Source organism: Scyliorhinus torazame, chromosome 14 (genome assembly GCF_047496885.1).
Source record: "Scyliorhinus torazame isolate Kashiwa2021f chromosome 14, sScyTor2.1, whole genome shotgun sequence".
Lineage (NCBI taxonomy): Eukaryota > Metazoa > Chordata > Chondrichthyes > Carcharhiniformes > Scyliorhinidae > Scyliorhinus > Scyliorhinus torazame.
Genome location: NC_092720.1, coordinates 121683308 through 121705499, shown reverse-complemented (window position 1 = coordinate 121705499; position 22192 = coordinate 121683308). Strand labels below are relative to the sequence as shown.

General features: G+C 50.0%; 1 protein-coding gene across 1 annotated transcript in view; it reads right to left on the bottom strand.

Annotated features, from left to right (window-relative positions):
- klhl30 (kelch-like family member 30) overlaps positions 1-15569 on the bottom strand; it is a 59857-nt gene extending 44288 nt beyond the window's left edge. Inside the window, exons 1-2 of the mRNA XM_072474740.1 lie at positions 15410-15569; positions 6730-7573 (exon numbers count right to left, since the gene is read on the bottom strand). Of these exons, the coding sequence (XP_072330841.1) occupies positions 6730-7503 (774 nt within the window). The 5' untranslated portion in view covers positions 7504-7573; positions 15410-15569. The remainder of the gene's footprint in view (positions 1-6729; positions 7574-15409) is intronic.
- Between the last annotated feature and the right edge of the window lie 6623 nt (positions 15570-22192).

The window sequence follows — 22192 nt, the reverse complement described above, 5'->3', positions numbered from 1 at the left end:
CTTTTTCATGGCATAAGTTAATTGCCTAATGGTGATAGATTGGATTTTAGAAAGGCTGCAATTCCATTTGGAAGGGATTGAATGTTGATTAGATTTTTCTGTTGTTAAGAAATGAGCGGAGTAATGTGGGTGGAATTCTCCCAAGTCATTGCCAGCGTGTTCAATGGCGGGCATGTGGGGGGGGGGGGGGAATAATATAGCAGGAGGACCAGGAATCAGTTTCATGCCGGCGTGAATATACAGTTGGATCTTTTGCTGATGCACTTTACGGTGGGTTGGAAATCTCACCAGAGGCCGGCGTGTACCTCATTTCCATCCCGTTAATGGGATACAGATGGAGGTCCGACCCCAAAGCCAGATTCTCTATAATGCTGGCGGGAAGGAAACATGTCTGGAGCAACGAGGCGTGCAGATGTCGGGACTCATCTGAACAATGCCTACAGCTGCCTTCGGAGTTTAGGATGGAGGCCGCCAGCAACCTTGGACCCCGGAACACCTCAGCATTGGGTCAGGGGAACATCAGCAGCTGGACATTCCAAATTCAAATTCCTGGAGAGGAACCCCCTTCCAGCCCCACTGTTCGAGGAGACCCGCCTTCATTCTCAGGAGGTCCATCTTCCGGTTTCAGAGTGCTCCTGGTGATCTATCATCATTTTCAGTAGGTCTACCTTCTTTCTTCAGAGATGTTGGGCACCTTTTCAATACGGCACCCGGACCCAATGGCGACTCCGCTCCGTCCAGGCCTGCCCTGCCACTGAATACAGCGGGAAACACTCGGGTGCATAATTAATGTCGTCGGGTGCTGGAAGATTTTGCGTGACTTCCCGTTGGCCTCTGCAGCGGGAAACATGCCACGTCCCCGCCATCACCAGAGCACTGAGTCTCAAAATGGGAACTTTCTGCCCTCTTGTCTTGTTTATTCATAAAAATAAACCCACAGGCTGAGGCTAATGGGGCAGTCTGAACTGGGAGCAGTCAATTACAAGCCATAGGCCAGGAAAACAGAGACCAAGATAAGGGGTACTTTGCTAGACATTCAGGCATCTCTGTGACACAGGACTCTGTGCTCTACGGACTGTTTCCAGGGACAAACACCGAGACAAACATCAACTGCTGCTGGAAGGTCATCAAGTCGGTGAAAGGCGCTCTTTGGTCTGCCCGAAACTTGCTGATCTTCCAGTGCAAAGAGCTGTCCTCGACCGAGTGTTGCAGACTGGCACATTCCAAGGTCCAGGACTACGTGCTGAGGGACGCACTCAAGCTTGGGGCAGCTGCCGCCAAGGCGCAATGGGGAAAGACCACTGTGTAAGGTCCTACCAGCAAATGTACACCGAGGGGCGGGTAAGAGTGTAAACCCACCTCGGTCTGGGTCATTAACACTCCAATGTATAAAAGAAACATGACAATGTAAATGTTTAAGAAGGAATTGTAACGTAAAGAGCGATTATGTGTGTAATGTTATCAAAATTGAATGGAGGAAAGTCAAGGGAATGTGTAACTCTGATGGAAATGTACAGTCAAGACAATTCGAAATGTTCTGTAATGTTTATGATAGATTTTATGAATAAAGTATATTTTTTGAAAAAAAAATAAAAAATTCAGGCATCTCAAAATGAATTGTTCCAACAGATTGTACCTACTCAGAACCAACCAAGGCGGTTATCTGGAGAATCTCAACATCAGCACTCAGCTTGAGCTGTCAATTCGAATATTAAATCAAGTGAGAAAATAGGAATTGTCTCACCAGACAAGCAGGCATCAGGAGAGGTCTGCAAACAGCAGAAGGTTTGCCAAAAGAGGAGGATGCCCCAGGGATCAAGACTGCAGTCAGGAACAGGTGTCTAATCAACCTTCGAAGACGTGGAGAGCCAGGACACCGGCAGAATGATCAACCGACAGAGCCTGCTTCCACTTACTCAAAGGTAAACTCAAAAGGTTTGGATGAGAACACAGTTGTATTGCTAAATCTGTGAGTGATCAATAAGAGGATTACAGTGTTTCACCAGAATATTTTGTTTTGTCTGATTCAATGTCACCTGGAGTAAGGACCAAATCTAAACTCATTGGGATCTTTTAAGGTCCTTTTCGAGAGATTCCCAAACCCTTATAATGTCCAAATTGTTGTAATCTGGCTAAAACGTGTTTAAAAGGCTACCTGGAGGATGGCAATGTTCTCTGGTGTTTCCTTTCATTCAAGAAGAGTTAGATCAGAATCTCTAAAGTGGTGCACGTGAAACTGGACCCGGGCCCTCAGGAGGCCATATTCGGGACGTCAGACCAGCCAGAGTTGGAAACGGGCGCGGAGGCAGATGTTGTAGCCTTCGCCTCGTTGATCGCCCGAAGGCGGATACAGTTATGGTGGAGATCAACCTCTCCACTCTGTGCCCTGGTGTGGCGGGGGCCCTGCTGGAATTCTTGACGCTTGGAAAGGTCAAATTTGAACTGAGGGAAGGATGGGGGGGGGGGTTGTACAATTCATGTGCGTTATTCATTATTCACTTTTGAGAATTGGATCACATCGAACATTAGGGGGGTTGGGGGCTGGGAGGGTTGTGGGGAGGGGGACTGTATGTGTTAATGGTGACTATGGGTGATTCCTGATTCCTTTTTGTCATTTGTTTATGTTACCATGCCGGCTAATGTTTGGGGTTTGGTGGGAGGATGGGATTGTTGTTATTGACATGGGGATTGACATTGCATTTGTTACTGGTTATTGTTTATTGTTGGGTGTAAATTTGGGAGAAAATGTGAAAAAGGAGAATAAAAATATTTTAAATTAAAGAAAAGTTAGATCAGTTCTTCAGAGCTATTTAAGCATCTGTGAGGCTTGTCTTTCTCAACCTTCAGTGAGAGCGATCATCCAAGGAGTACGCCTGGTCTGATATAGTCCCAGCAAGGGACGAGGATTATAATCCGCATCAAGGCCTCCTAAATATTGACCCATGACAATGAATGAGGTCTCAGCCAAGACTGAGGCCTTCAGTAGATAAACAATCAGAGGTAAGGAGGCCTCCACTGGACCTTCTACCTCCAATTGATACTCGTGGGTCCATTTCCACCAGGTCTATTGTCAGGGCCCAAACAGCAGTCCCAGGCACAAGGAATCAATGGCAGAGAGGTGAAAGTTGTAGCCGTAACTGGTCCCCATCCCTAGACATGTGCATTTAGCAGGTAGGTGAAGCCAGCAGGAGTTGGTGAAGGAAATCTTAGGTCATGTGGGTGAGGTGGTTGGGAGCCTCATCACACAATCTTGTCTCTTTTCCTCCAGTATCCTATCCAAAATGTGATAGTCGTAGTAAATCCATCTTACACAGAGAAACACTTCTGTCTTTGCATAGATCTGCTCTGGCTGCTGGTTAAATGTGTGTTCTGCTTGTTCTCTTAGTTTTGTTCTTAGCCTAATGATTTTCCATATAAACATCCAACTAGTCATGTGTTGTCAATGCACATATATGATTTCAAGATACTTCCAGCATGTTATGTAATATTCCCAGTATTTTAATAGCACACACTGTTCTGTCCTGCCTCTCACTGAGCACAGTATAAGGTTACTCACCAGCTAGAGCACTATAATGATATTTTTTGAAAAGCAGACAGTAACTACAGGAAGAAATCAAATGTTGCAGTTAAGGTGTCATCCAAAGCTCTCAGAACAAAATTTCAATCTCCTAGAGAAAGTGGATCTGGGGTATTAATAATGGTAATCAAGTAGCAGATAAATTGAATTAATTTATTTTGAATTGGTTTTCACTATAGAGGATACAAGTAACGCCCCAGAAATAGCAGTAAATCAGGAACTGGAAGGGAGGGAGGAACTCAGGAAAATTTCAGTCACCAGGGGAGTGGTACTTAGAAAATTTCTGGAGCGGCGTGTGGGCTGACTAATCCCTGGATCCTGATGGGACTTCATCCGAGGGTGTTAAAAGAAGTGGCTAGTGAGACAATTGATGCGTTGGTTTTAATTTTCCAAACTTCCCTAGATTCAAGGAAGGTTCCATTAGATTGGAAAATAGTGAGTGTTACTCCTTTATTCAAAACGGGAGGGAGACAGAAAGCAAGAAACTAGCTGAACATCTGCCACAGGGAAAATGTAAAAAACTATTATTAAAGACGCTGGGTGGGATTGTCCCAAAAAGTGGCTATGTGTCAGGTTCAGTTGGAAAACCGGCTTGTTTCAGAGAAACAGGTAGGTATCTCAACAAGATCTTCCCATACGTTGCCATTTCTTTGCAGGAGGGCATGTCTTGCACCATCATTGTGAGGGGCGGGGCCTAAACACACCGGCGCGGCCGGCTTCACAGAGATTAAAATTAAAGACCCCTCCCCCAACTCAGGGGCATTAGGACACTCCCCCCCCCCCAACTCCTTGCATTGATGGCATGCCGCTTCCCATCACCCCCCCCCCTCCAAATTTCCAGAAAGCATTTGATAAGGTGTCTTATTAAAGGTTATTTCAGAAAATCAAATGGGGTAACATATTGGCCAGCGAACAGGAAACAGAGAGTAGGCATAGATTTCTCATTTACTGGTTGGCAGGATGTCACATGGCTCCGTGCTGGGGCGTCAACTCTTACAACATACATAAACGTTTTGGTGGATGAAGGGGCTGAAGGTATGGTTGCTAAATTTGCTGATGACACAAAGCTAGGTAGGAAAGAAAGTTGTGACAAGGACATTGAAGGCTACAAGAGTAGGTTAGGTGACTGGGCAAAGATTTGGCAAATGGAGTAACATGTGGTAATGTGTGACAATAAAGTAAGAGGCATATTAGCTAAACGGTGAGAGATTGCAGAGCTCTGAGATGCAAAGGGATCTGGGTGTCCTCGTGCATGAATTGCAAAAGTTGCAACAAGTAATTAGCAAAGCTAATAGAATATCATCATTTATTGCGAAGAATTGAATACAATGGGGGGATTCTCCGGTATTGCTGCAGTGAATAAGAGATTAGGCTGAGCATCAAACTATCTGCCCTCACTAGCAACAGCAGAGGGGTGGGTTCGCAACGGAGAATCCCGTCCAACAGTAGGGAGGTTATGCTTCAGTTGTACAGGACATACATTGTGAGACCACATCTGGACTGCTGTGTCTCCTTATTTGCGGAAGGATGTAAATGCATTAAAAGCAGTTCAATGAAGATTTACCAGACTAATACCTGGGATGGGTGGGTTGTCTTATGAGGAAAGGCTGAACATGCTAGGGTAAGAGACACTGGAGTTTAGAAGAGTAAGAGGCGACTTGATTGCAACATTTAAAATCCCAAGGAGACTTGACTGGATGAGGAATTCACCCCAATGTTTCCTCTTGTCGGAGAATCTAAAACTAGGGGGGGGCGCTGTTTTCAAAATAGGGGGTTGCCCATTTAGGTCAGAGCTGAGGGAAACAATTTTCTCCCAGAGGGCTGTGAGACTTTGGAATTGTCTTTCTCAAAATATGTTAAAACATTTTCAGGCCGAGGTAGATAGATTCTTTATAAGCAAAGGGTGAAAGGCTATCGGGGGAAAGCAAGAATGTGAAATAGATGTTAAAATTGGATCAGTTTTGATCTTATTGAATGGCGGAGAAAGTGGGCGGGGCTGAGAGGTCTACTTCTGCTAATTCGTATGCTCAGGTGTAAATCCTATCAAGGCAGCTTGATTAGATTCCCAGGTGTGCATTCTTCTCACAAAAACCATCCAGATTCCAGTGTGGAATTCATTCCCAGTTATCCCTTATTCATATATAAACCATCCGAACCACTCTGTTTGATTACAATGCCTATAACACACTGCTGAGCATCCATTATTCTATAAATCATCCGAATCTCTCGATTAGATTTTAATTTGCCATTCTCTTGAGACAATGCATTAAGAACTTGCATTTGCAAAGCAGTGGTACAGAGGGAGTGTTATCAGAATTAAAACTTGATGCAAAGTCGTGAAAGGAGATGTCAGGCAGGTGGCCAACAGCTTGGTCAGGGGGCTATATTTTAAACAGCAAACTAGGGGACAAAAGAGAGTCAGACAGGTTGAGTGAGGTGTTGCAACCTGCAAGTATCTTACAGGGTGGGAACAATTAACTTCCCCATGAGCCTTGCAGAATACGTGCTCCCGCGTAAAGGGGCAGAGGACTTCTACAGAATGTACAGTTGTAGGGTATATAAAGTCGGCCTGTTAGGCAAGGCAGACCCAGTTATGATCTACCATGTGATGTCTGTCATGGTGATTGTAAATAAACTACATTTCTTTGAATTACTCGGTGTGGACTCCTTCGTGGCCTTATAAACTGAAGGAATCCATGAGTTTACGACTCTGGCAGCTGACGGCGCAGCCAACGACGATGGAGCAATTAAAATCGGAGATGTCAACAGACCAGAATTGGATGAATGTTGAGAGGGTGGTAAAGCTGGGGGTGTTTGCAGAGATGTGGAGGGGCCAGGCCATGGAGGGCTACGGAAACAAGAATGAGAGTTTCAAGATCGAGGTGCTCCTAGACAGGGAGCCAATGTAGGTCAGTCAGCACAGCGGTGCACAGGACTTGGTGCGAGTTAGGGTTCGCGCAGCAGGCTTTTGGATAAGCTAGAATTTATGGGGGGTGGAAGCCGGGATTTCAAGCATCAAAGCTTTGGAATAGTCCAGTATTCTACATATAAACCAGCATGTCTTCAAACTATTGGCCCTCCTGGCTTTATTAGGAAGTATCAGCATTAAACAGATAATTGGATGGATAAGCACAGTTCTCACTATCCCATACCTTGCTGTGGAATCCCTCGATCTGTTTTCTGCAGTGTTCACATCCTTGAATGAGTTTGTCAGGCAAGAGCTGATCCCTCAGATACTCCACGGACAACAGTGGAAGGTGAACCAGCTCAAAGAGCTCAGGAAGGAAGCAGCTCCTCTCCGCCTCATCGTATCGTATCCACCTGAGGAGAGCCTGGACCAGGCTCTGCTCCTCTTGGACCTGCAGCAGCTCTGCACCAAGGTAGCCCAGGAGCCGCTCATTGTCCAGCAACAGGAACTCTTCACTTTGGGACACTGCCTCAAAATTTTCCAGGAGAAAGGAACGTGCTTTGGCTATGACCTCTGGACAGCCGTGGAGCTCCCCGAACTCGTAGATCCCCAGGCAGTTTGTGGGGTCAATCTGCTGCTGCAGATAGCGGCTGCACACCTTCTGGACAGTGCTGAACTGCAGCAGGGTGGCGGTCTGAGTGAGGATCTCCACGTTCTGCTGGTTGATGGTCAGCTTCCCCGTGTAGGCAAAGTCAATCAGCGTCTCCATCACCGCAGGATCAACCTCCTTCACCTCCACCCGCGCCGAGATGCTCTCGACAAAGTCCCCCGTGAACATGGCATGGAAGTAGACGCTGCAAAGTGCCAGGACGCTCCGGTGACAGGGAAACTCCTGGCCGTCCACCAACAGGGTGACATCGGAGAGTTTGGGAATGGAGCGGAGGGTTCGGAGACCCTCCAGCAGACTCTGAGGGTGAGATGGGAGGCAGAAGTCAAAGTCATCCACATTCCGCACCATTGTGCGGGCTGTTTTGGGAAGTCCGCTGCCTTTCAGAGGCTCATGGGAGCAATCGATTGCAAAGTTGACCCTGGACAGAAGCAGAGAAGTGGATTTTACGGATTGAATTTCTCAAGTTTTGTCTATTTGTTGGGTAGCTGAGCAGAGCTCCCAAGTTCTGTCTGCACTCAGTTAAATTTCAGCCGGGGCAGCATTTAGGACACTACAGCTATGGCTCAGCAGGAAGCACTCTTTACTCTGAGTCAGAGGGATTTGGGTTTGAGTCCCACTCCAGGGATTTCAATACTGATGGTGCTGTCTTTCAGTTGAGACATTTAAACCAAGGCCCCACCTGCCCTCCCAGGTGAATTTAAAAGATTCTATCGCACTAAATTAATGATCAACCATGATCATAGAGAATGGTAGAACAGGCTCACGTGGCCTACTCCTATTTTCCATGTTTCTAACAGCAGACGAGTTGTCCACAGGGTGCTCATCAATATTTATCCGTTGACCAACATAGAACAGTTACCTGCTCATTATCACATTGGTATTTTTGAGTGCGGGCTGTGGGCAACTTAACTGGCAATGCTCCATTATAACAGTGACTTACCCCTCAAAAATACTTAATTGGCTGTAAAGTAGTTTGAGGATCTCCACTGGTCATGAAAGGTACTGCATAACTGCAAGTTTTTCTTTTATATTTAGACCCAGACCAGAGAGCGACAAAACAGCCAGAGTTCCTGTTTATAAGTGTCAAGTCGCCCCAATTAGACAAGGCATGTTGGGTGAGTACAGATTCAGGCTCAACTCTGATGCTTCTCACGGTTAAATAACTGCAATAACACACTGTGTGAGTTCACATCGAAAGAATGGGCATGTACATGATGCACTAGAGGGCTGATGGCACAACGGTGATCAGTTACAGTGACAAATTTCAGAACGCTGCTTCAGAAATTGCCTATTATAAACTAACAGTGTTCAGGCACACAGAGTGGCCTATCACACACAGAGTGTCCCGTCACAGAGAGTGTCCAGTCACACAGAGAATGTTCCCTGGCACAGAGACTGTCCTGACTCACAGAGAGTGTCCTGACTCACAGAGAGTGTCCTTGATGTGTTAAGTGAGTTGGTTCAACGTTGACTGCAACTGGATGCAGTAAGACGAGAAACAGGCTTCTGACACAGGAGATGGTCCAACACTGTTTTATTGAACTTGCTGATTGCTGTACATAGTCTGCTGTGAGTTGACACTCTATTAATCTAACTGATAACCTCCTACTGGCTTGACCAGACTAACTCTCTACCACATGGTGATAGTGCACACTGGCTTGTGCACTCTTACTATCTCAGTAGCTGTGTCCTGTGAGAGAGAGGGAGAGTCTTAATGCCCTGTGGGCTTTATAGTGGTGGTGTCCTGTCTGGTGATTGGTTATTCTGTGTCGTGTGTGTTCATTGGTTATCCTGTGTGTCAATCACTGCCTGTCTGCATCTCATTATGTACATGAGTGGATATTATGACAGTCCTCACTCACACCCAGTGTTCTGACTCACAGAGACTGTCCTGACTCACAGAGAGTATTCCCTGACACACAGAGCATCCTGACACACAGTCGTCACACGCAGTGTCCTCACACGCAGAGTTCCCTCACACACAGTGTCCTGACACACACAGAGTGCCCTGACACACAGAGTTCCCTCACACACAGTGTCTTCGCACACAGTGTCCTCACACACACAATGTCCTCACACAGAGTGTCCTCATAAACAGTGTACTCACACAGTGTCCTCACACACAGAGTTCCCTCACACGCACAGTGTCCTCACACACACAGTGTCCTCACACACACAGTGTCCTCACACAGAGTGTCCTCACACAGAGTGTCCTCACATACAGAGTTCCCTATCACACAGTGTCCTCACTCACAGAGAGTGCCCTGACACACACAGTGTCCTCACACACAGTGTCCTCACACACACAGAGTGTCCTCACACACAGTGTCCTCACACACACAGTGTTCTCACACACACAGTGTCCTCACACGCAGAGTTTCCTCACAGTGTCCTGACATACAGAGAGTGCCCTGACGCACAAGAGTGTCTTCACAGTGTCCTCACACACACAGTGTCATCACACAGTGTCCTGACATACAGAGAGTGCCCTGACGCACACAGAGTGTCTTCACAGTGTCCTCACACACGCAGTTCCCTCACACAGTGTCCTGGCACACAGAGAGTGCCCTGACACACACAGAGTGTCTTCACAGTGTCCTCACACACACAATGTCATCACACAGTGTCCTGACACACAGAGAGTGCCCTGACACACACAGAGTGTCCTCACACACAGTGTCCTCACACAATGTCCTCACACACAGTGTTTTCACACACAGTGTCCTCACACAGACAGTGTCCTGACACACACAGAATGTCCTGACACACACAGAGTGTCCTCACACACAGAGTGTCCTCACACAATGTCCTCACACACACAGTGTCCTGACACACACAGAATGTCCTGACACACACACAGTGTCTTCACACACAGTGTCCTCACACAGAGTGTCCTCACACACACAGTGTCCTCACACAGAGTGTCCTCACATACAGAGTTCCCTATCACACAGTGTCCTCACTCACAGAGAGTGCCCTGACACACACAGTGTCCTCACACACAGTGTCCTCACACACACAGAGTGTCCTCACACACAGTGTCCTCACACACACAGTGTTCTCACACACAGTGTCCTCACACACACAGTGTTCTCACACACAGTGTCCTCACACACAGAGAGTGCCCTGACACACACAGTGTCCTCACACACAGTGTCCTCACACACACACAGTGTCCTCACACACAGTGTCCTCACACACACAGAGTGTCCTCACACACAGTGTCCTCACACACAGTGTCCTCACACACACAGTGTTCTCACACACAGTGTCCTCACACACACAGTGCCCTGACATATAGAGTCCCCTCACGCAGAGAGTATCCTCACACACAGTGTCCTCACACACAGTGTCCTCACACACACAGTGTTCTCACACACAGAGTCCTCACACACAGAGTTTCCTCACAGTGTCCTGACATACAGAGAGTGCCCTGACGCACACAGTGTCTTCACAGTGTCCTCACACACACAGTGTCATCACACAGTGTCCTGACATACAGAGAGTGCCCTGACGCACACAGAGTGTCTTCACAGTGTCCTCACACACACAGTGTCATCACACAGTGTCCTCACACGCAGTTCCCTCACACAGTGTCCTGGCACACAGAGAGTGCCCTGACACACACAGAGTGTCTTCACACAGTGTCCTCACACACAGTGTCCTCACACAGTGTCCTCACACACACAGTGTCCTCACACACACAGTGTCCTCACACACACAGTGTCCTCACGCACAGTGCCCTCACACACAGTGTCCTCACACACAGTGCCCTCACGCAGTGTCCTCACACAGTGTCCTTACGCACAGTGTCTTCACACACAGTGTCCTCACACACACAGTGACTTCACACAGTGTCCTCACACACAGTGTCCTCACACACACAATGTCTTCACACAGTGTCCTCACACACACAGTGTCCTGACACACACAGAATGTCCTGACATACACAGAGTGTCCTCACGCACAGTGTCCTCACACAATGTCCTCACACACACACAGTGTCTTCACACAGAGTGTCCTCACACACAGTGTCCTCACACAATGTCCTCACACACAGTGTTTTCACACACAGTGTCCTCACACAGACAGTGTCCTGACACACACAGATTGTCCTGACACACACAGAGTGTCCTCACACACAGTGTCCTCACACACAGTGTCCTCACACAGAGTGTCCTCACACAGAGTGTCCTCACACACAGTGTCTTCACACGCAGTGTCCTCACACACACAGTGTCTTCACACACAGTGTCCTCACACACACAGTGTCTTCACACACAGTGTCCTCACACACAGTGTCTTCACACACACAGTGTCTTCACACACACAGTGTCTTCATACACAGTGTCCTCACACACACAGTGTCCTCACACACATAGTGTCCTCACACACAGAGTGTCTTCACACACAGTGTCCTCACACACAGAGTCCTCACGCACAGAGTCCTCACACAATGTCCTCACGCACAGTGTCCTCACACATAGTGTCCTCACACATAGTGTCCTCACACACAGTGTCTTCACACACAGTGTCCTCACACACACACAGTGTCTTCACACACAGTGTCCTCACACACACAGTGACTTCACACACAGTGTCCTCACACACGGTGACTTCACACACAGTGTCCTCACACAGACAGTGTCCTGACACACACAGATTGTCCTGACACACACAGAGTGTCCTCACACACAGAGTGTCCTCACACAATGTCCTCACACACACAGTGTCCTGACACACACAGAATGTCCTGACACACACACAGTGTCTTCACACACAGTGTCCTCACACAGAGTGTCCTCACACACAGTGTCCTCACACACAGTGTCCTCACACACAGTGTCCTCACACAGAGTGTCCTCACACAGAGTGTCCTCACACACAGTGTCTTCACACGCAGTGTCCTCACACACACAGTGTCTTCACACACAGTGTCCTCACACACACATTGTCTTCACACACAGTGTCTTCACACACAGTGTCCTCACACACAGTGTCTTCACACACACAGTGTCTTCACACACACAGTGTCTTCATACACAGTGTCCTCACACACACAGTGTCCTCACACACATAGTGTCCTCACACACAGAGTGTCTTCACACACAGTGTCCTCACACACAGAGTCCTCACGCACAGAGTCCTCACACAATGTCCTCACGCACAGTGTCCTCACACATAGTGTCCTCACACACAGTGTCTTCACACACAGTGTCCTCACACACACACAGTGTCTTCACACACAGTGTCCTCACACACACAGTGACTTCACACACACGGTGACTTCACACACAGTGTCCTCACACACACAGTGACTTCACACACAGTGTCTTCACACAGTGTCCTCACACACAGTGTCTTCACACACAGTGTCCTCACACACACAGTGTCTTCACACACAGTGTCCTCACACACACAGTGTCTTCACACACTGTGTCCTCACACACACAGTGACTTCACACACAGTGTCCTCACACACACAGTGACGTCACACATAGTGTCCTCACACACAGTGTCTTCACACACCGTGTCTTCACACACAGTGTCCTCACACACAGTGTCTTCACACACAGTGTCCTCACACACACAGTGACTTCACACACACAGTGACTTCGCTGTGTCCTCAGTGTCCTCACAGTGCACAGTGTCCTCACACAATGTCCTCACGCACAGTGTCCTCACACACAGTGTCCTCACACACACAGTGACTTCACACACAGTGTCTTCACACACAGTGTCCTCACACACACAGTGACTTCACACACAGTGTCCTCACACACAGTGTCCTCACACAATGTCCTCACGCACAGTGTCCTCACACACACAGTGACTTCACACACACAGTGACTTCACACACAGTGTCCTCACACACAGTGTCCTCACACACAGTGTCCTCACACAGAGTGTCCTGGAACAGACCTCTTCATTCACCTGAGGAAGGAGCAGCGCTCCGAAAGCTAGTGACATCGAAACAAACCTGTTGGACTTTAACCTGGTGTTGTAAGACTTCGTACAGTGTCCTCACACGCAGAGTTCCCTCACACACAGTGTCCTGACACACACAGAATGTCCTGACACACACAGTGTCCTCATGCACAGTGTCCTCACACAGAGTGTACTCACACACACAGTGTCTTCACACACAGTGTCCTCACACACAGTGTCTTCACACAGAGTGTCCTCACACACACAGTGTCCTCACACACAGTGTCCTCACACAGAGTGTCCTCACACACACAGTGTCCTCACACACACAGTGTCCTCACACACAGTGTCGTCACACACAGTGTCTTCACACACACAGTGTCTTCATACATAGTGTCCTCACATACACAGTGTCCTCACACACACAGTGTCCTCACACACAGTGTCTTCACACACAGTGTCCTCACACACAGTGCCCTCACGCACAGTGTCCTCACACAATGTCCTCACGCACAGTGTCCTCACACACAGTGTCTTCACACACAGAGTGTCCTCACACACAGTGTCCTCACACAGTGTCTTCACACACACAGTGTCTTCACACAGAGTGTCCTCACACACACAGTGTCCTCACACACACAGTGTCTTCACACACAGTGTCCTCACACACAGTGTCCTCACCCAATGTCCTCATGCACTGTGTCCTCACACACAGTGTCCTCACACACAGTGTCTTCACACACACAGTGTCTTCACACACAGTGTCCTCACACACACAGTGACTTCACACACAGTGTCCTCACACATACAGTGTCTTCACACAGTGTCCTCACACACACAGTGCCTTCACACAGAGTGTTCTCACACACAGTGTCCTCACACAATGTCCTCACACACACAATGTCTTCATACACAGTGTCCTCACACACAGTGTCCTCACATACAGAGTGTCCTCGCACACACAGTGTCCTCACACACAGAGTGTCTTCACACACAGTGTCTTCACACACAGAGTGTCGTCACACACAGTGTCCTGACTCACAGAGAGTGCCCTGACACATACAGAGTGTCCTCCCACACAGTGTCCTCACACACTATGTCCTCACACACAGAGTTCCCTCACACACATAGTTCCCTCACACATGGAGTGTCCTCACACACAGAGTTCCCTCACACAATGTGCTGACACACAGAATGTCCTGACACACACAGTGCCCTGACATATAGAGTCCCCTCACGCAGAGAGTATCCTCACACACAGAATGTCCTCACACACAGAGTGTCCTCACACACAGGGTGTCTTCACGCACAGTGTCCTCACACAATGTCCTCACACACAGAGTGCCCTGACACACACAGAGTGTCCTCATGCAGTGTCCTGACACACAGAGTGCCCTGACACACACAGTGTCTTCACGCACAGTGTCCTCACACACACAGTGTCCTCACACACAGAGAGTTTCCTCACGCAGTGTCCTGACTCACAGAGAGTTTCCTCATGCACAGTGTCCCCACACACAGAGTGTCCTCACGCAGTGTCCTCACACGCACAATGTCCTCACACACAGTGTCCTTACACACACAGTGTCCTCACACACAGATAGTTTCCTCACGCAGTGTCCTGACTCACAGAGAGTTTCCTCATGCACAGTGTCCTCACACACAGCGTCCCCACACACAGTGTCCTCACGCAGTGTCCTCACACGCACAATGTCCTCACACACAGTGTCCTTACACACACAGTTTACTCACATGCAGAGACCCCTGACATACAGAGTGTCCTCACGCACAGTGTCCTCACGCTCAGTGTCCTCACACATACAGAGTGCCCTGACACACAGAGCATCCTGACACACACACAGCATTCCTGACACACAGAGCGTGATCCCTGACACACAGAGCATGTTCCCTGACACACAGAGCATGTTCCCTGTCACACACAGAGTGTCCTAAAGCACAGAGCGCCCTGACACATAGTATGCCCTGTCCCAGCCCCTCTCACAGCAGCCAATTTCATATATGCATGTGATTCAAAGCAAATCACAAAGAGAACAGAGTCAATGGAAACAAGATCCTGAAGGGCAGGGGGAGGGGAAATACCAACGTAACATTGAGGCCTAGTTGGTATTTGACCAACTAAGTCATACTCATACTCAGTACCTTCAGTCACTCAATGGTTAAGGCTAACAACACTTCTGAAATATTCTGCTGTATAAACAAGCAGCTGTATTTTAGTTTGCTATCTCTCACGGTTGGCAGAGGCCAGGGTGACTCTTTAACCTTCTAAATCTTCCTGTCTCCATTTGAACACAAGCTTCAAACTTACCCAGCACTTCAATTTGCTCCTTTTAATCTTAAAAACCACAATTCACCAACGAATTAAAGACTTGAATTAAAATAACGCAGAAGACTGGTACAGGAACAGAGCTCGGGGCTCTAGTGTGGGTTTTGTGTCTTCACATAAGCTGTTATACTCCTGCGTGGAGCTATATTTATCCACTCTGGGAACACAGCACTGCCCTGGCTATCTGCCTTCTTGTCCAGCCACCTGTTATTAAAGCAACACTGCAGTCAAGGAATATCATTTAACCCCGGCAGATAGCCTCGAGCCACTTATTGTGACATATACTGTGGCAAATAGAGGCAAATGGAGTCTTACGTTGCCAGATTCGCCTCTTGTCCTGTAGGCTACTGACTGCCCTTCATTCCACTCAATGTTTGGGGAAATCAGTGTTGTACCCTCAATAACGACGCTAGAGAGTAAAATGGTAAAGAAAGCTTTAATAAGCTAAAAACTAGTCTGGTGCCGAGACGGGTGCTTACTGGGTGCCGCCTGCAAGGCGACCCCTTATATACGACTCCCAGGTGGGCGGAGCCAGAGGCAGAGTCCCCCAGGGTTCCAAGCTCGGTCTTAAAGGGGACATCACCTTACATGATGATAAGGGTACAGTAATACAATAACCGTTCATCACAATCAGTCAATCTTAATTCTCTGTGTAGTTCACACCCACATATATGCCACTGGATAGCAATAAGTATCATGATATGCAGACATGCAGATAATGAGATACAGACAGGCACAGACAGGCAGCTAATGAACACAGAGGGGTGGTATCTCACTATAAAGGCACGAGGCACTCACACTCCGCCTCTTTCCACTGATGAACATCTGGAGAGTCAGTCAAGGGTGTTGTTACAATCTCACACCTCCACCACGTGGCTAAGAGCTAGTCTGGTTCAGTCAGACAGAGAAACCACACTTAAGTTAGCAGAGAGTCGAACTCACAGAGAACTGTGCTAACTGTGCTTTTAATTCAATATACTCGATTGAACTAACTTCAAGGTCTGGAGCATCTTTCTGATCTAAGCTGCATTCAGTTGCAGCCAGTGTTAGACCAGTGTACCTAACACGACAATAAGGAGCAGGAGCCCTGGAAAACAAACTGATGCAGTGTGGTAGTATGCATTAGGGGTCATGTGGGACTGTGAAGCCGTGATGTCATTGGCTGACAGATCCCGGGTCCTGGTTGGCCGTTGACCTCTAGCTCCGCCCTGAAGGCGGAGTATAAGAACCAGGAGTCCTCCCCCGCAGGCAGTCTACTACTGAACTGCGGGGGAACAGTCACGCTTAATAAAGCCTCATCGACTTCACTCTATTCGTCTCTCGGAGTCTTTGTGCGCTACAATTTATTAAGCGTGACTAAAGGACTATGGAGCTCAGGATCATCCCGGAATGCCTGAGGATCAGCCCCCATGCAGTGAACGCAGCAGCAGCTTTCAAGCACTGGCAGAGTTGTTTCGAGGCCTACCTTAGAACGGCCCCCGGACGGGTCACAGAAGACCAAAAACTACAGGTCCTGCACTCGAGGTTAAGCACGGAGATTTTCTCTCTCATCGAAGACGCAGAGGATTTCCAGACGGCGTTCGCAGCACTAAAAAGTCTCTATGTTTGCCCAGTAAACCAGATCTACGCTCGCTATCAACTCGCAACGAGACGGCAAAGTCCCGGAGAATCGATAGGTGAATTCTACGCCGCGCTACTAATTTTGGGACGGGCCTGCAGCTGCCCGCCGGTGAACGCAAATGAACACACGGACATGTTAATGCGCGATGCTTTTGTGGCAGGTATGAACTCCTCCCAAATCCGCCAAAGACTTTTAGAAAAAGAGTCGCTAGGACTCTCAGAGGCACGGGCCCTAGCAGCCTCCCTAGACGTGGCCGCGCGAAACACCCTCACCTGCGGCCCCGACCGCGCTGCAGCCCATTGGGCTCCGTACGCACCCGTCGCGACAAATCCACCCCCCCCCCCCCCGGACACCCCACAGGCTTGCGCGGTTCAAACGCCAAGTCGCACCGGGGGAGCCCGCTGCTATTTCTGCGGCCAGGCGAAACACCCCATGCAGCGCTGCCCGGCCCGCGCAGCGATCTGTAAGAGCTGCGGGAAAAAGGGCCATTTCGCGGCTGTGTGCCGGTCCCGGGAGGTCGCCGCGGTCCCAGGGGAACAGGGAGCCCTGCACGCCTTTTACGCTCCCCAACCCCCCCCACCCCCCCCGCGCCCCATGTATGACCCGCCGGCACTACCACTTTGGGTCCCGGCCACCGCTGTCCCCAGAGAAGAGGGAGTCCTGCGTGTTCCTAACGCTCCCCAACCCCCCCAGCACCCCATGTGCGACCCGCAGGTGCCGCCATTTTGGGTCCCGGCCACCACGAGGGGAGGAGGGGCGCCGCCATCTTGGACCACCCCAGACCTGTACGACGCATGGGGGTGGCCATTTTGTCCACCCACGCCGCCATCTTGTGACCCCCCAGCCATGTGCGATGCATGGGGGCAGCCATCTTGTTCACCCCCGACGCCATCTTGGACGGCAACAACGGACCCCAGCATCGACGGCTCCACGGGGTTCGAAGAAGACGCTCAACCATTACAACCACGGCTGGCTTCAATGACGCTGGACCAAGCACGGCCCCGGACGCTCCAGACGACGACGACAACGGTGCTGATAAACGGGCACGAGACACCATGCCTGGTCGACTCCGGGAGCACGGAGAGCTTTATCCACCCCGACACGGTAAGACGCTGTTCTTTGACCATCCGTCCCAGCGCACAAAAGATTTCCCTAGCTGCAGGATCCCGCTCCGTACAGATCAAAGGCTTCTGCATAGTTACACTAACGGTGCAAGGGAGGGAATTCAAAAACTACAGACTCTACGTCCTTCCCCAACTCTGCGCCCCCACATTACTGGGATTAGACTTCCAGTGCAATCTACAGAGCCTAACCTTCAAATTCGGCGGCCCAATACCCCCACTCACTATCTGCGGCCTCGCAACCCTCAAGGTTCAGCCCCCATCCTTGTTTGCAAACCTCACCCCGGATTGCAAACCCGTCGCCACTAGGAGCAGACGGTACAGCGCCCAGGACCGGACCTTCATTCGGTCCGAAGTCCAGCGGCTACTGAAGGAAGGCATAATCCAGGCCAGCAATAGTCCCTGGAGAGCACAGGTGGTAGTAGTAAAGACAGGGGAGAAGCAAAGGATGGTCATAGACTATAGCCAGACCATCAACAGGTACACACAACTAGACGCGTACCCTCTCCCCCGCATATCCGACATGGTCAATCGGATTGCCCAATATAAGGTCTTCTCCACCGTGGACCTCAAGTCCACCTACCATCAGCTCCCCATCCGCCCAAGTGACCGCAAGTACACAGCCTTCGAGGCAGACGGGCGATTATACCATTTCCTAAGGGTCCCATTTGGCGTCACAAACGGGGTCTCGGTCTTCCAACGAGAGATGGACCGAATGGTTGATCAACACGGGTTGCGGGCCACGTTCCCGTATCTCGACAATGTAACCATCTGCGGCCACGATCAGCAGGACCACGACGCCAACCTCCAAAAATTCCTCCAGACCGCTAAAGCCTTGAACCTCACGTACAACGAGGACAAGTGCGTTTTTAGCACCAACCGGCTAGCCATCCTGGGCTACGTAGTGCGCAATGGGATAATAGGCCCCGACCCCGAACGTATGCGCTCCCTCATGGAATTTCCCCTCCCGCACTGCTCAAAAGCCCTAAAACGCTGCCTGGGGTTCTTTTCATACTACGCCCAGTGGGTCCCCCAGTATGCAGACAAGGCCCTCCCCCTAATACAGACCACGACATTCCCTCTGTCGACAGAGGCTTGCCAGGCCTTCAGCCGCATCAAAGCGGATATCGCAAAGGCCACGATGCGCGCCATCGACGAGTCCCTCCCCTTCCAGGTCGAGAGCGACGCCTCCGACGTAGCTCTAGCGGCCACCCTTAACCAAGCGGGCAGACCCGTGGCCTTTTTCTCCCGAACCCTCCACGCTTCAGAAATCCACCACTCCTCAGTGGAAAAGGAAGCCCAAGCCATAGTGGAAGCGGTGCGACATTGGAGGCATTACCTGGCCGGCAGGAGGTTCACTCTCCTCATGGACCAACGGTCGGTAGCCTTCATGTTTGATAATGCACAGCGGGGCAAAATCAAAAACGACAAGATCTTAAGATGGAGGATCGAGCTCTCCACCTTCAACTACGAGACCTTGTATCGTCCCGGAAAGCTGAACGAGCCGTCCGATGCCCTATCCCGCGGCACATGTGCCAACGCACAAATTAACCGCCTCCAAACCCTCCACGAGGACCTCTGCCACCCGGGGGTCACTCGGTTCTACCACTTTATTAAGTCCCGCAACCTCCCATACTCTTTGGAGGAGGTCCGTACAGTCACAAGGAACTGCCACATCTGCGCAGAGTGCAAACCGCATTTTTTCAGGCCGGATGGTGATTAAGGCTTCCCGCCCCTTTGAACGCCTTAGTCTGGATTTCAAAGGACCCCTCCCCTCCACCGACCGCAACACATAATTCCTTAATGTGGTGGACGAGTACTCCCGCTTCCCATTCGCCATCCCCTGCCCTGACATGACCGCGGCCACAGTCATTAAAGCCCTGAACACCATATTCACACTGTTCGGTTGCCCCGCATACGTCCACAGCGACAGGGGGTCCTCCTTCATGAGTGACGAGCTGTGCCAGTTCCTGCTCAGCAACGGTATAGCCTCGAGCAGGACGGCCAGCTACAACCCCCGGGGGAACGGGCAAGTAGAGAGGGAGAACGGCACGGTCTGGAAGACCGTCCTACTGGCCCTACGGTCCAGGGACCTCCCGGTTTCACGGTGGCAGGAGGTCCTCCCGGACGCCCTCCACTCCATCCGGTCACTACCGTGTACTAGCACTAACCAAACGCCTCATGAGCGCCTCCTTGTCTTCCCCTGGAAGTCCTCCTCTGGAACGTCGCTGCCGACCTGGCTGGCGGCCCCAGGACCCATCTTGCTCCGAAAACATGTGCGGGCGCACAAGTCGGACCCGTTGGTCGAAAGGGTTCACCTCCTTCACGCGAACCCGCAGTACGCTTACGTGGAGTACCCCGACGGCCGACAGGACACGGTCTCCCTGCGAGATCTGGCGCCCGCCGGCAACACACACACCCCCCGACACCAATCACCCCCTTCCTGCCACCGCCGCACCCCGCGACCGCCCCCTTCCCAGGAGGATCGGCCCTCCTCCCAGGCCCGACCAGGAGTGAAGCCCAAGCTGAAACCGTAAGGCTCCCGGAGACGACAACACCAAAACAAGCACCACCACCACCACTGGGGCCGAGGCGATCGACACGGACGACCAGACCGCCCGACCGACTCGTGGGGTCGATCTAACACTACAATAAGTGGACTTTTAACGAGAACATTTTGGCTTTTTCTCCTGACGATTACTGTAAATAGTTCGAAAAAAACAAAACCTTGTACATACTGTAATAACATGCGAAAGTTTTCCTCCCAGGACCAGCCTTGTAAACCCTTACCACCATGCGAAGCATCACCCCGCTGGGTTCATTTTTAACAAGGGGTGAATGTGGTAGTATGCATTAGGGGTCATGTGGGACTGTGAAGCCATGATGTCATTGGCTGACAGATCCCGGGTCCTGGTTGGCCGTTGACCTCTAGGCGGAGTATAAGAATCAGAAGTCCTCCCCCGTAGGCAGTCTACTACTGAACTGCGGGGGAACAGTCACGCTTAATAAAGCCTCATCGACTTCACTCTATTCGTCTCGGAGTCTTTGTGCGCTACAAGCAGGACAGACTACCATCAATAAGCCAACATTTTTCTGTTACCTTTAATGTGCAGGCACTATACAGAAACATACGGCGCCCAACCAAAGGAGGAGATGTTAGGTGGGACAATCAAAGGCTTGTTCAAAGAACATAGAACATAGAACAGTATAGCACAGAACAGGCCCTTCGGCCCTCGATGTTGTGCCGAGCATTGTCCGAAACCAAGATCAAGCTATCCCACTCCCTGTCATTCTGGTGTGCTCCATGTCCCTATCCAATAACCGCTTGAAAGTTCGTAAAGTATCTGACTTCACTATCACAGCAGGCAGTTCATTCCACACCCTAACTACTCTCTGAGTAAAGAACCTACCTCAGACATCCCTCCTATATCTCCCACCCTGAATCTTATAGTTATGCCCCCTTGTAACAGCTACATCCACCCGAGGAAATAGTCTCTGAACATCCACTCTATCTATCCCCCTCATTATCTTATAAACCTCTATTAAGTCGCCTCTCATCCTCCTCCACTCCAATGAGAAAAGCCCTAGCTCCCTCAACCTTTCGTCATAAGACCTATCCTGCAAACCAGGCAGCATCCGGGTAAATCTCCTTTGCACCCTTTCCAATGCTTCCACATCCTTCCTATAGTGAGGTGACCAGAACTGCACACAATACTCCAATTGTGGTCTCACCAGGGTCATGTATAGTTGCAGCAAAACCCCACGGCTCTTAAACTCAAGCCCCCTGTTAATAAACGCTAATACACTATAAGCTTTCTTCATGGCTCTATTCACTTGAGTGGCAACCTTCAGAGATCTGTGGACATGAACCCCAAGATCTCTCTGTTCCTCCACATTCCTCAGAATCCTGCAGTTGACCCTGTAATCCGCATTCAAATTTTTTTCTACCAAAATGAATCACCTCGCACTTATCAGGGTTAAACTCCATCTGCCATATTTTGGCCCAGCTCTGCATCCTATCAA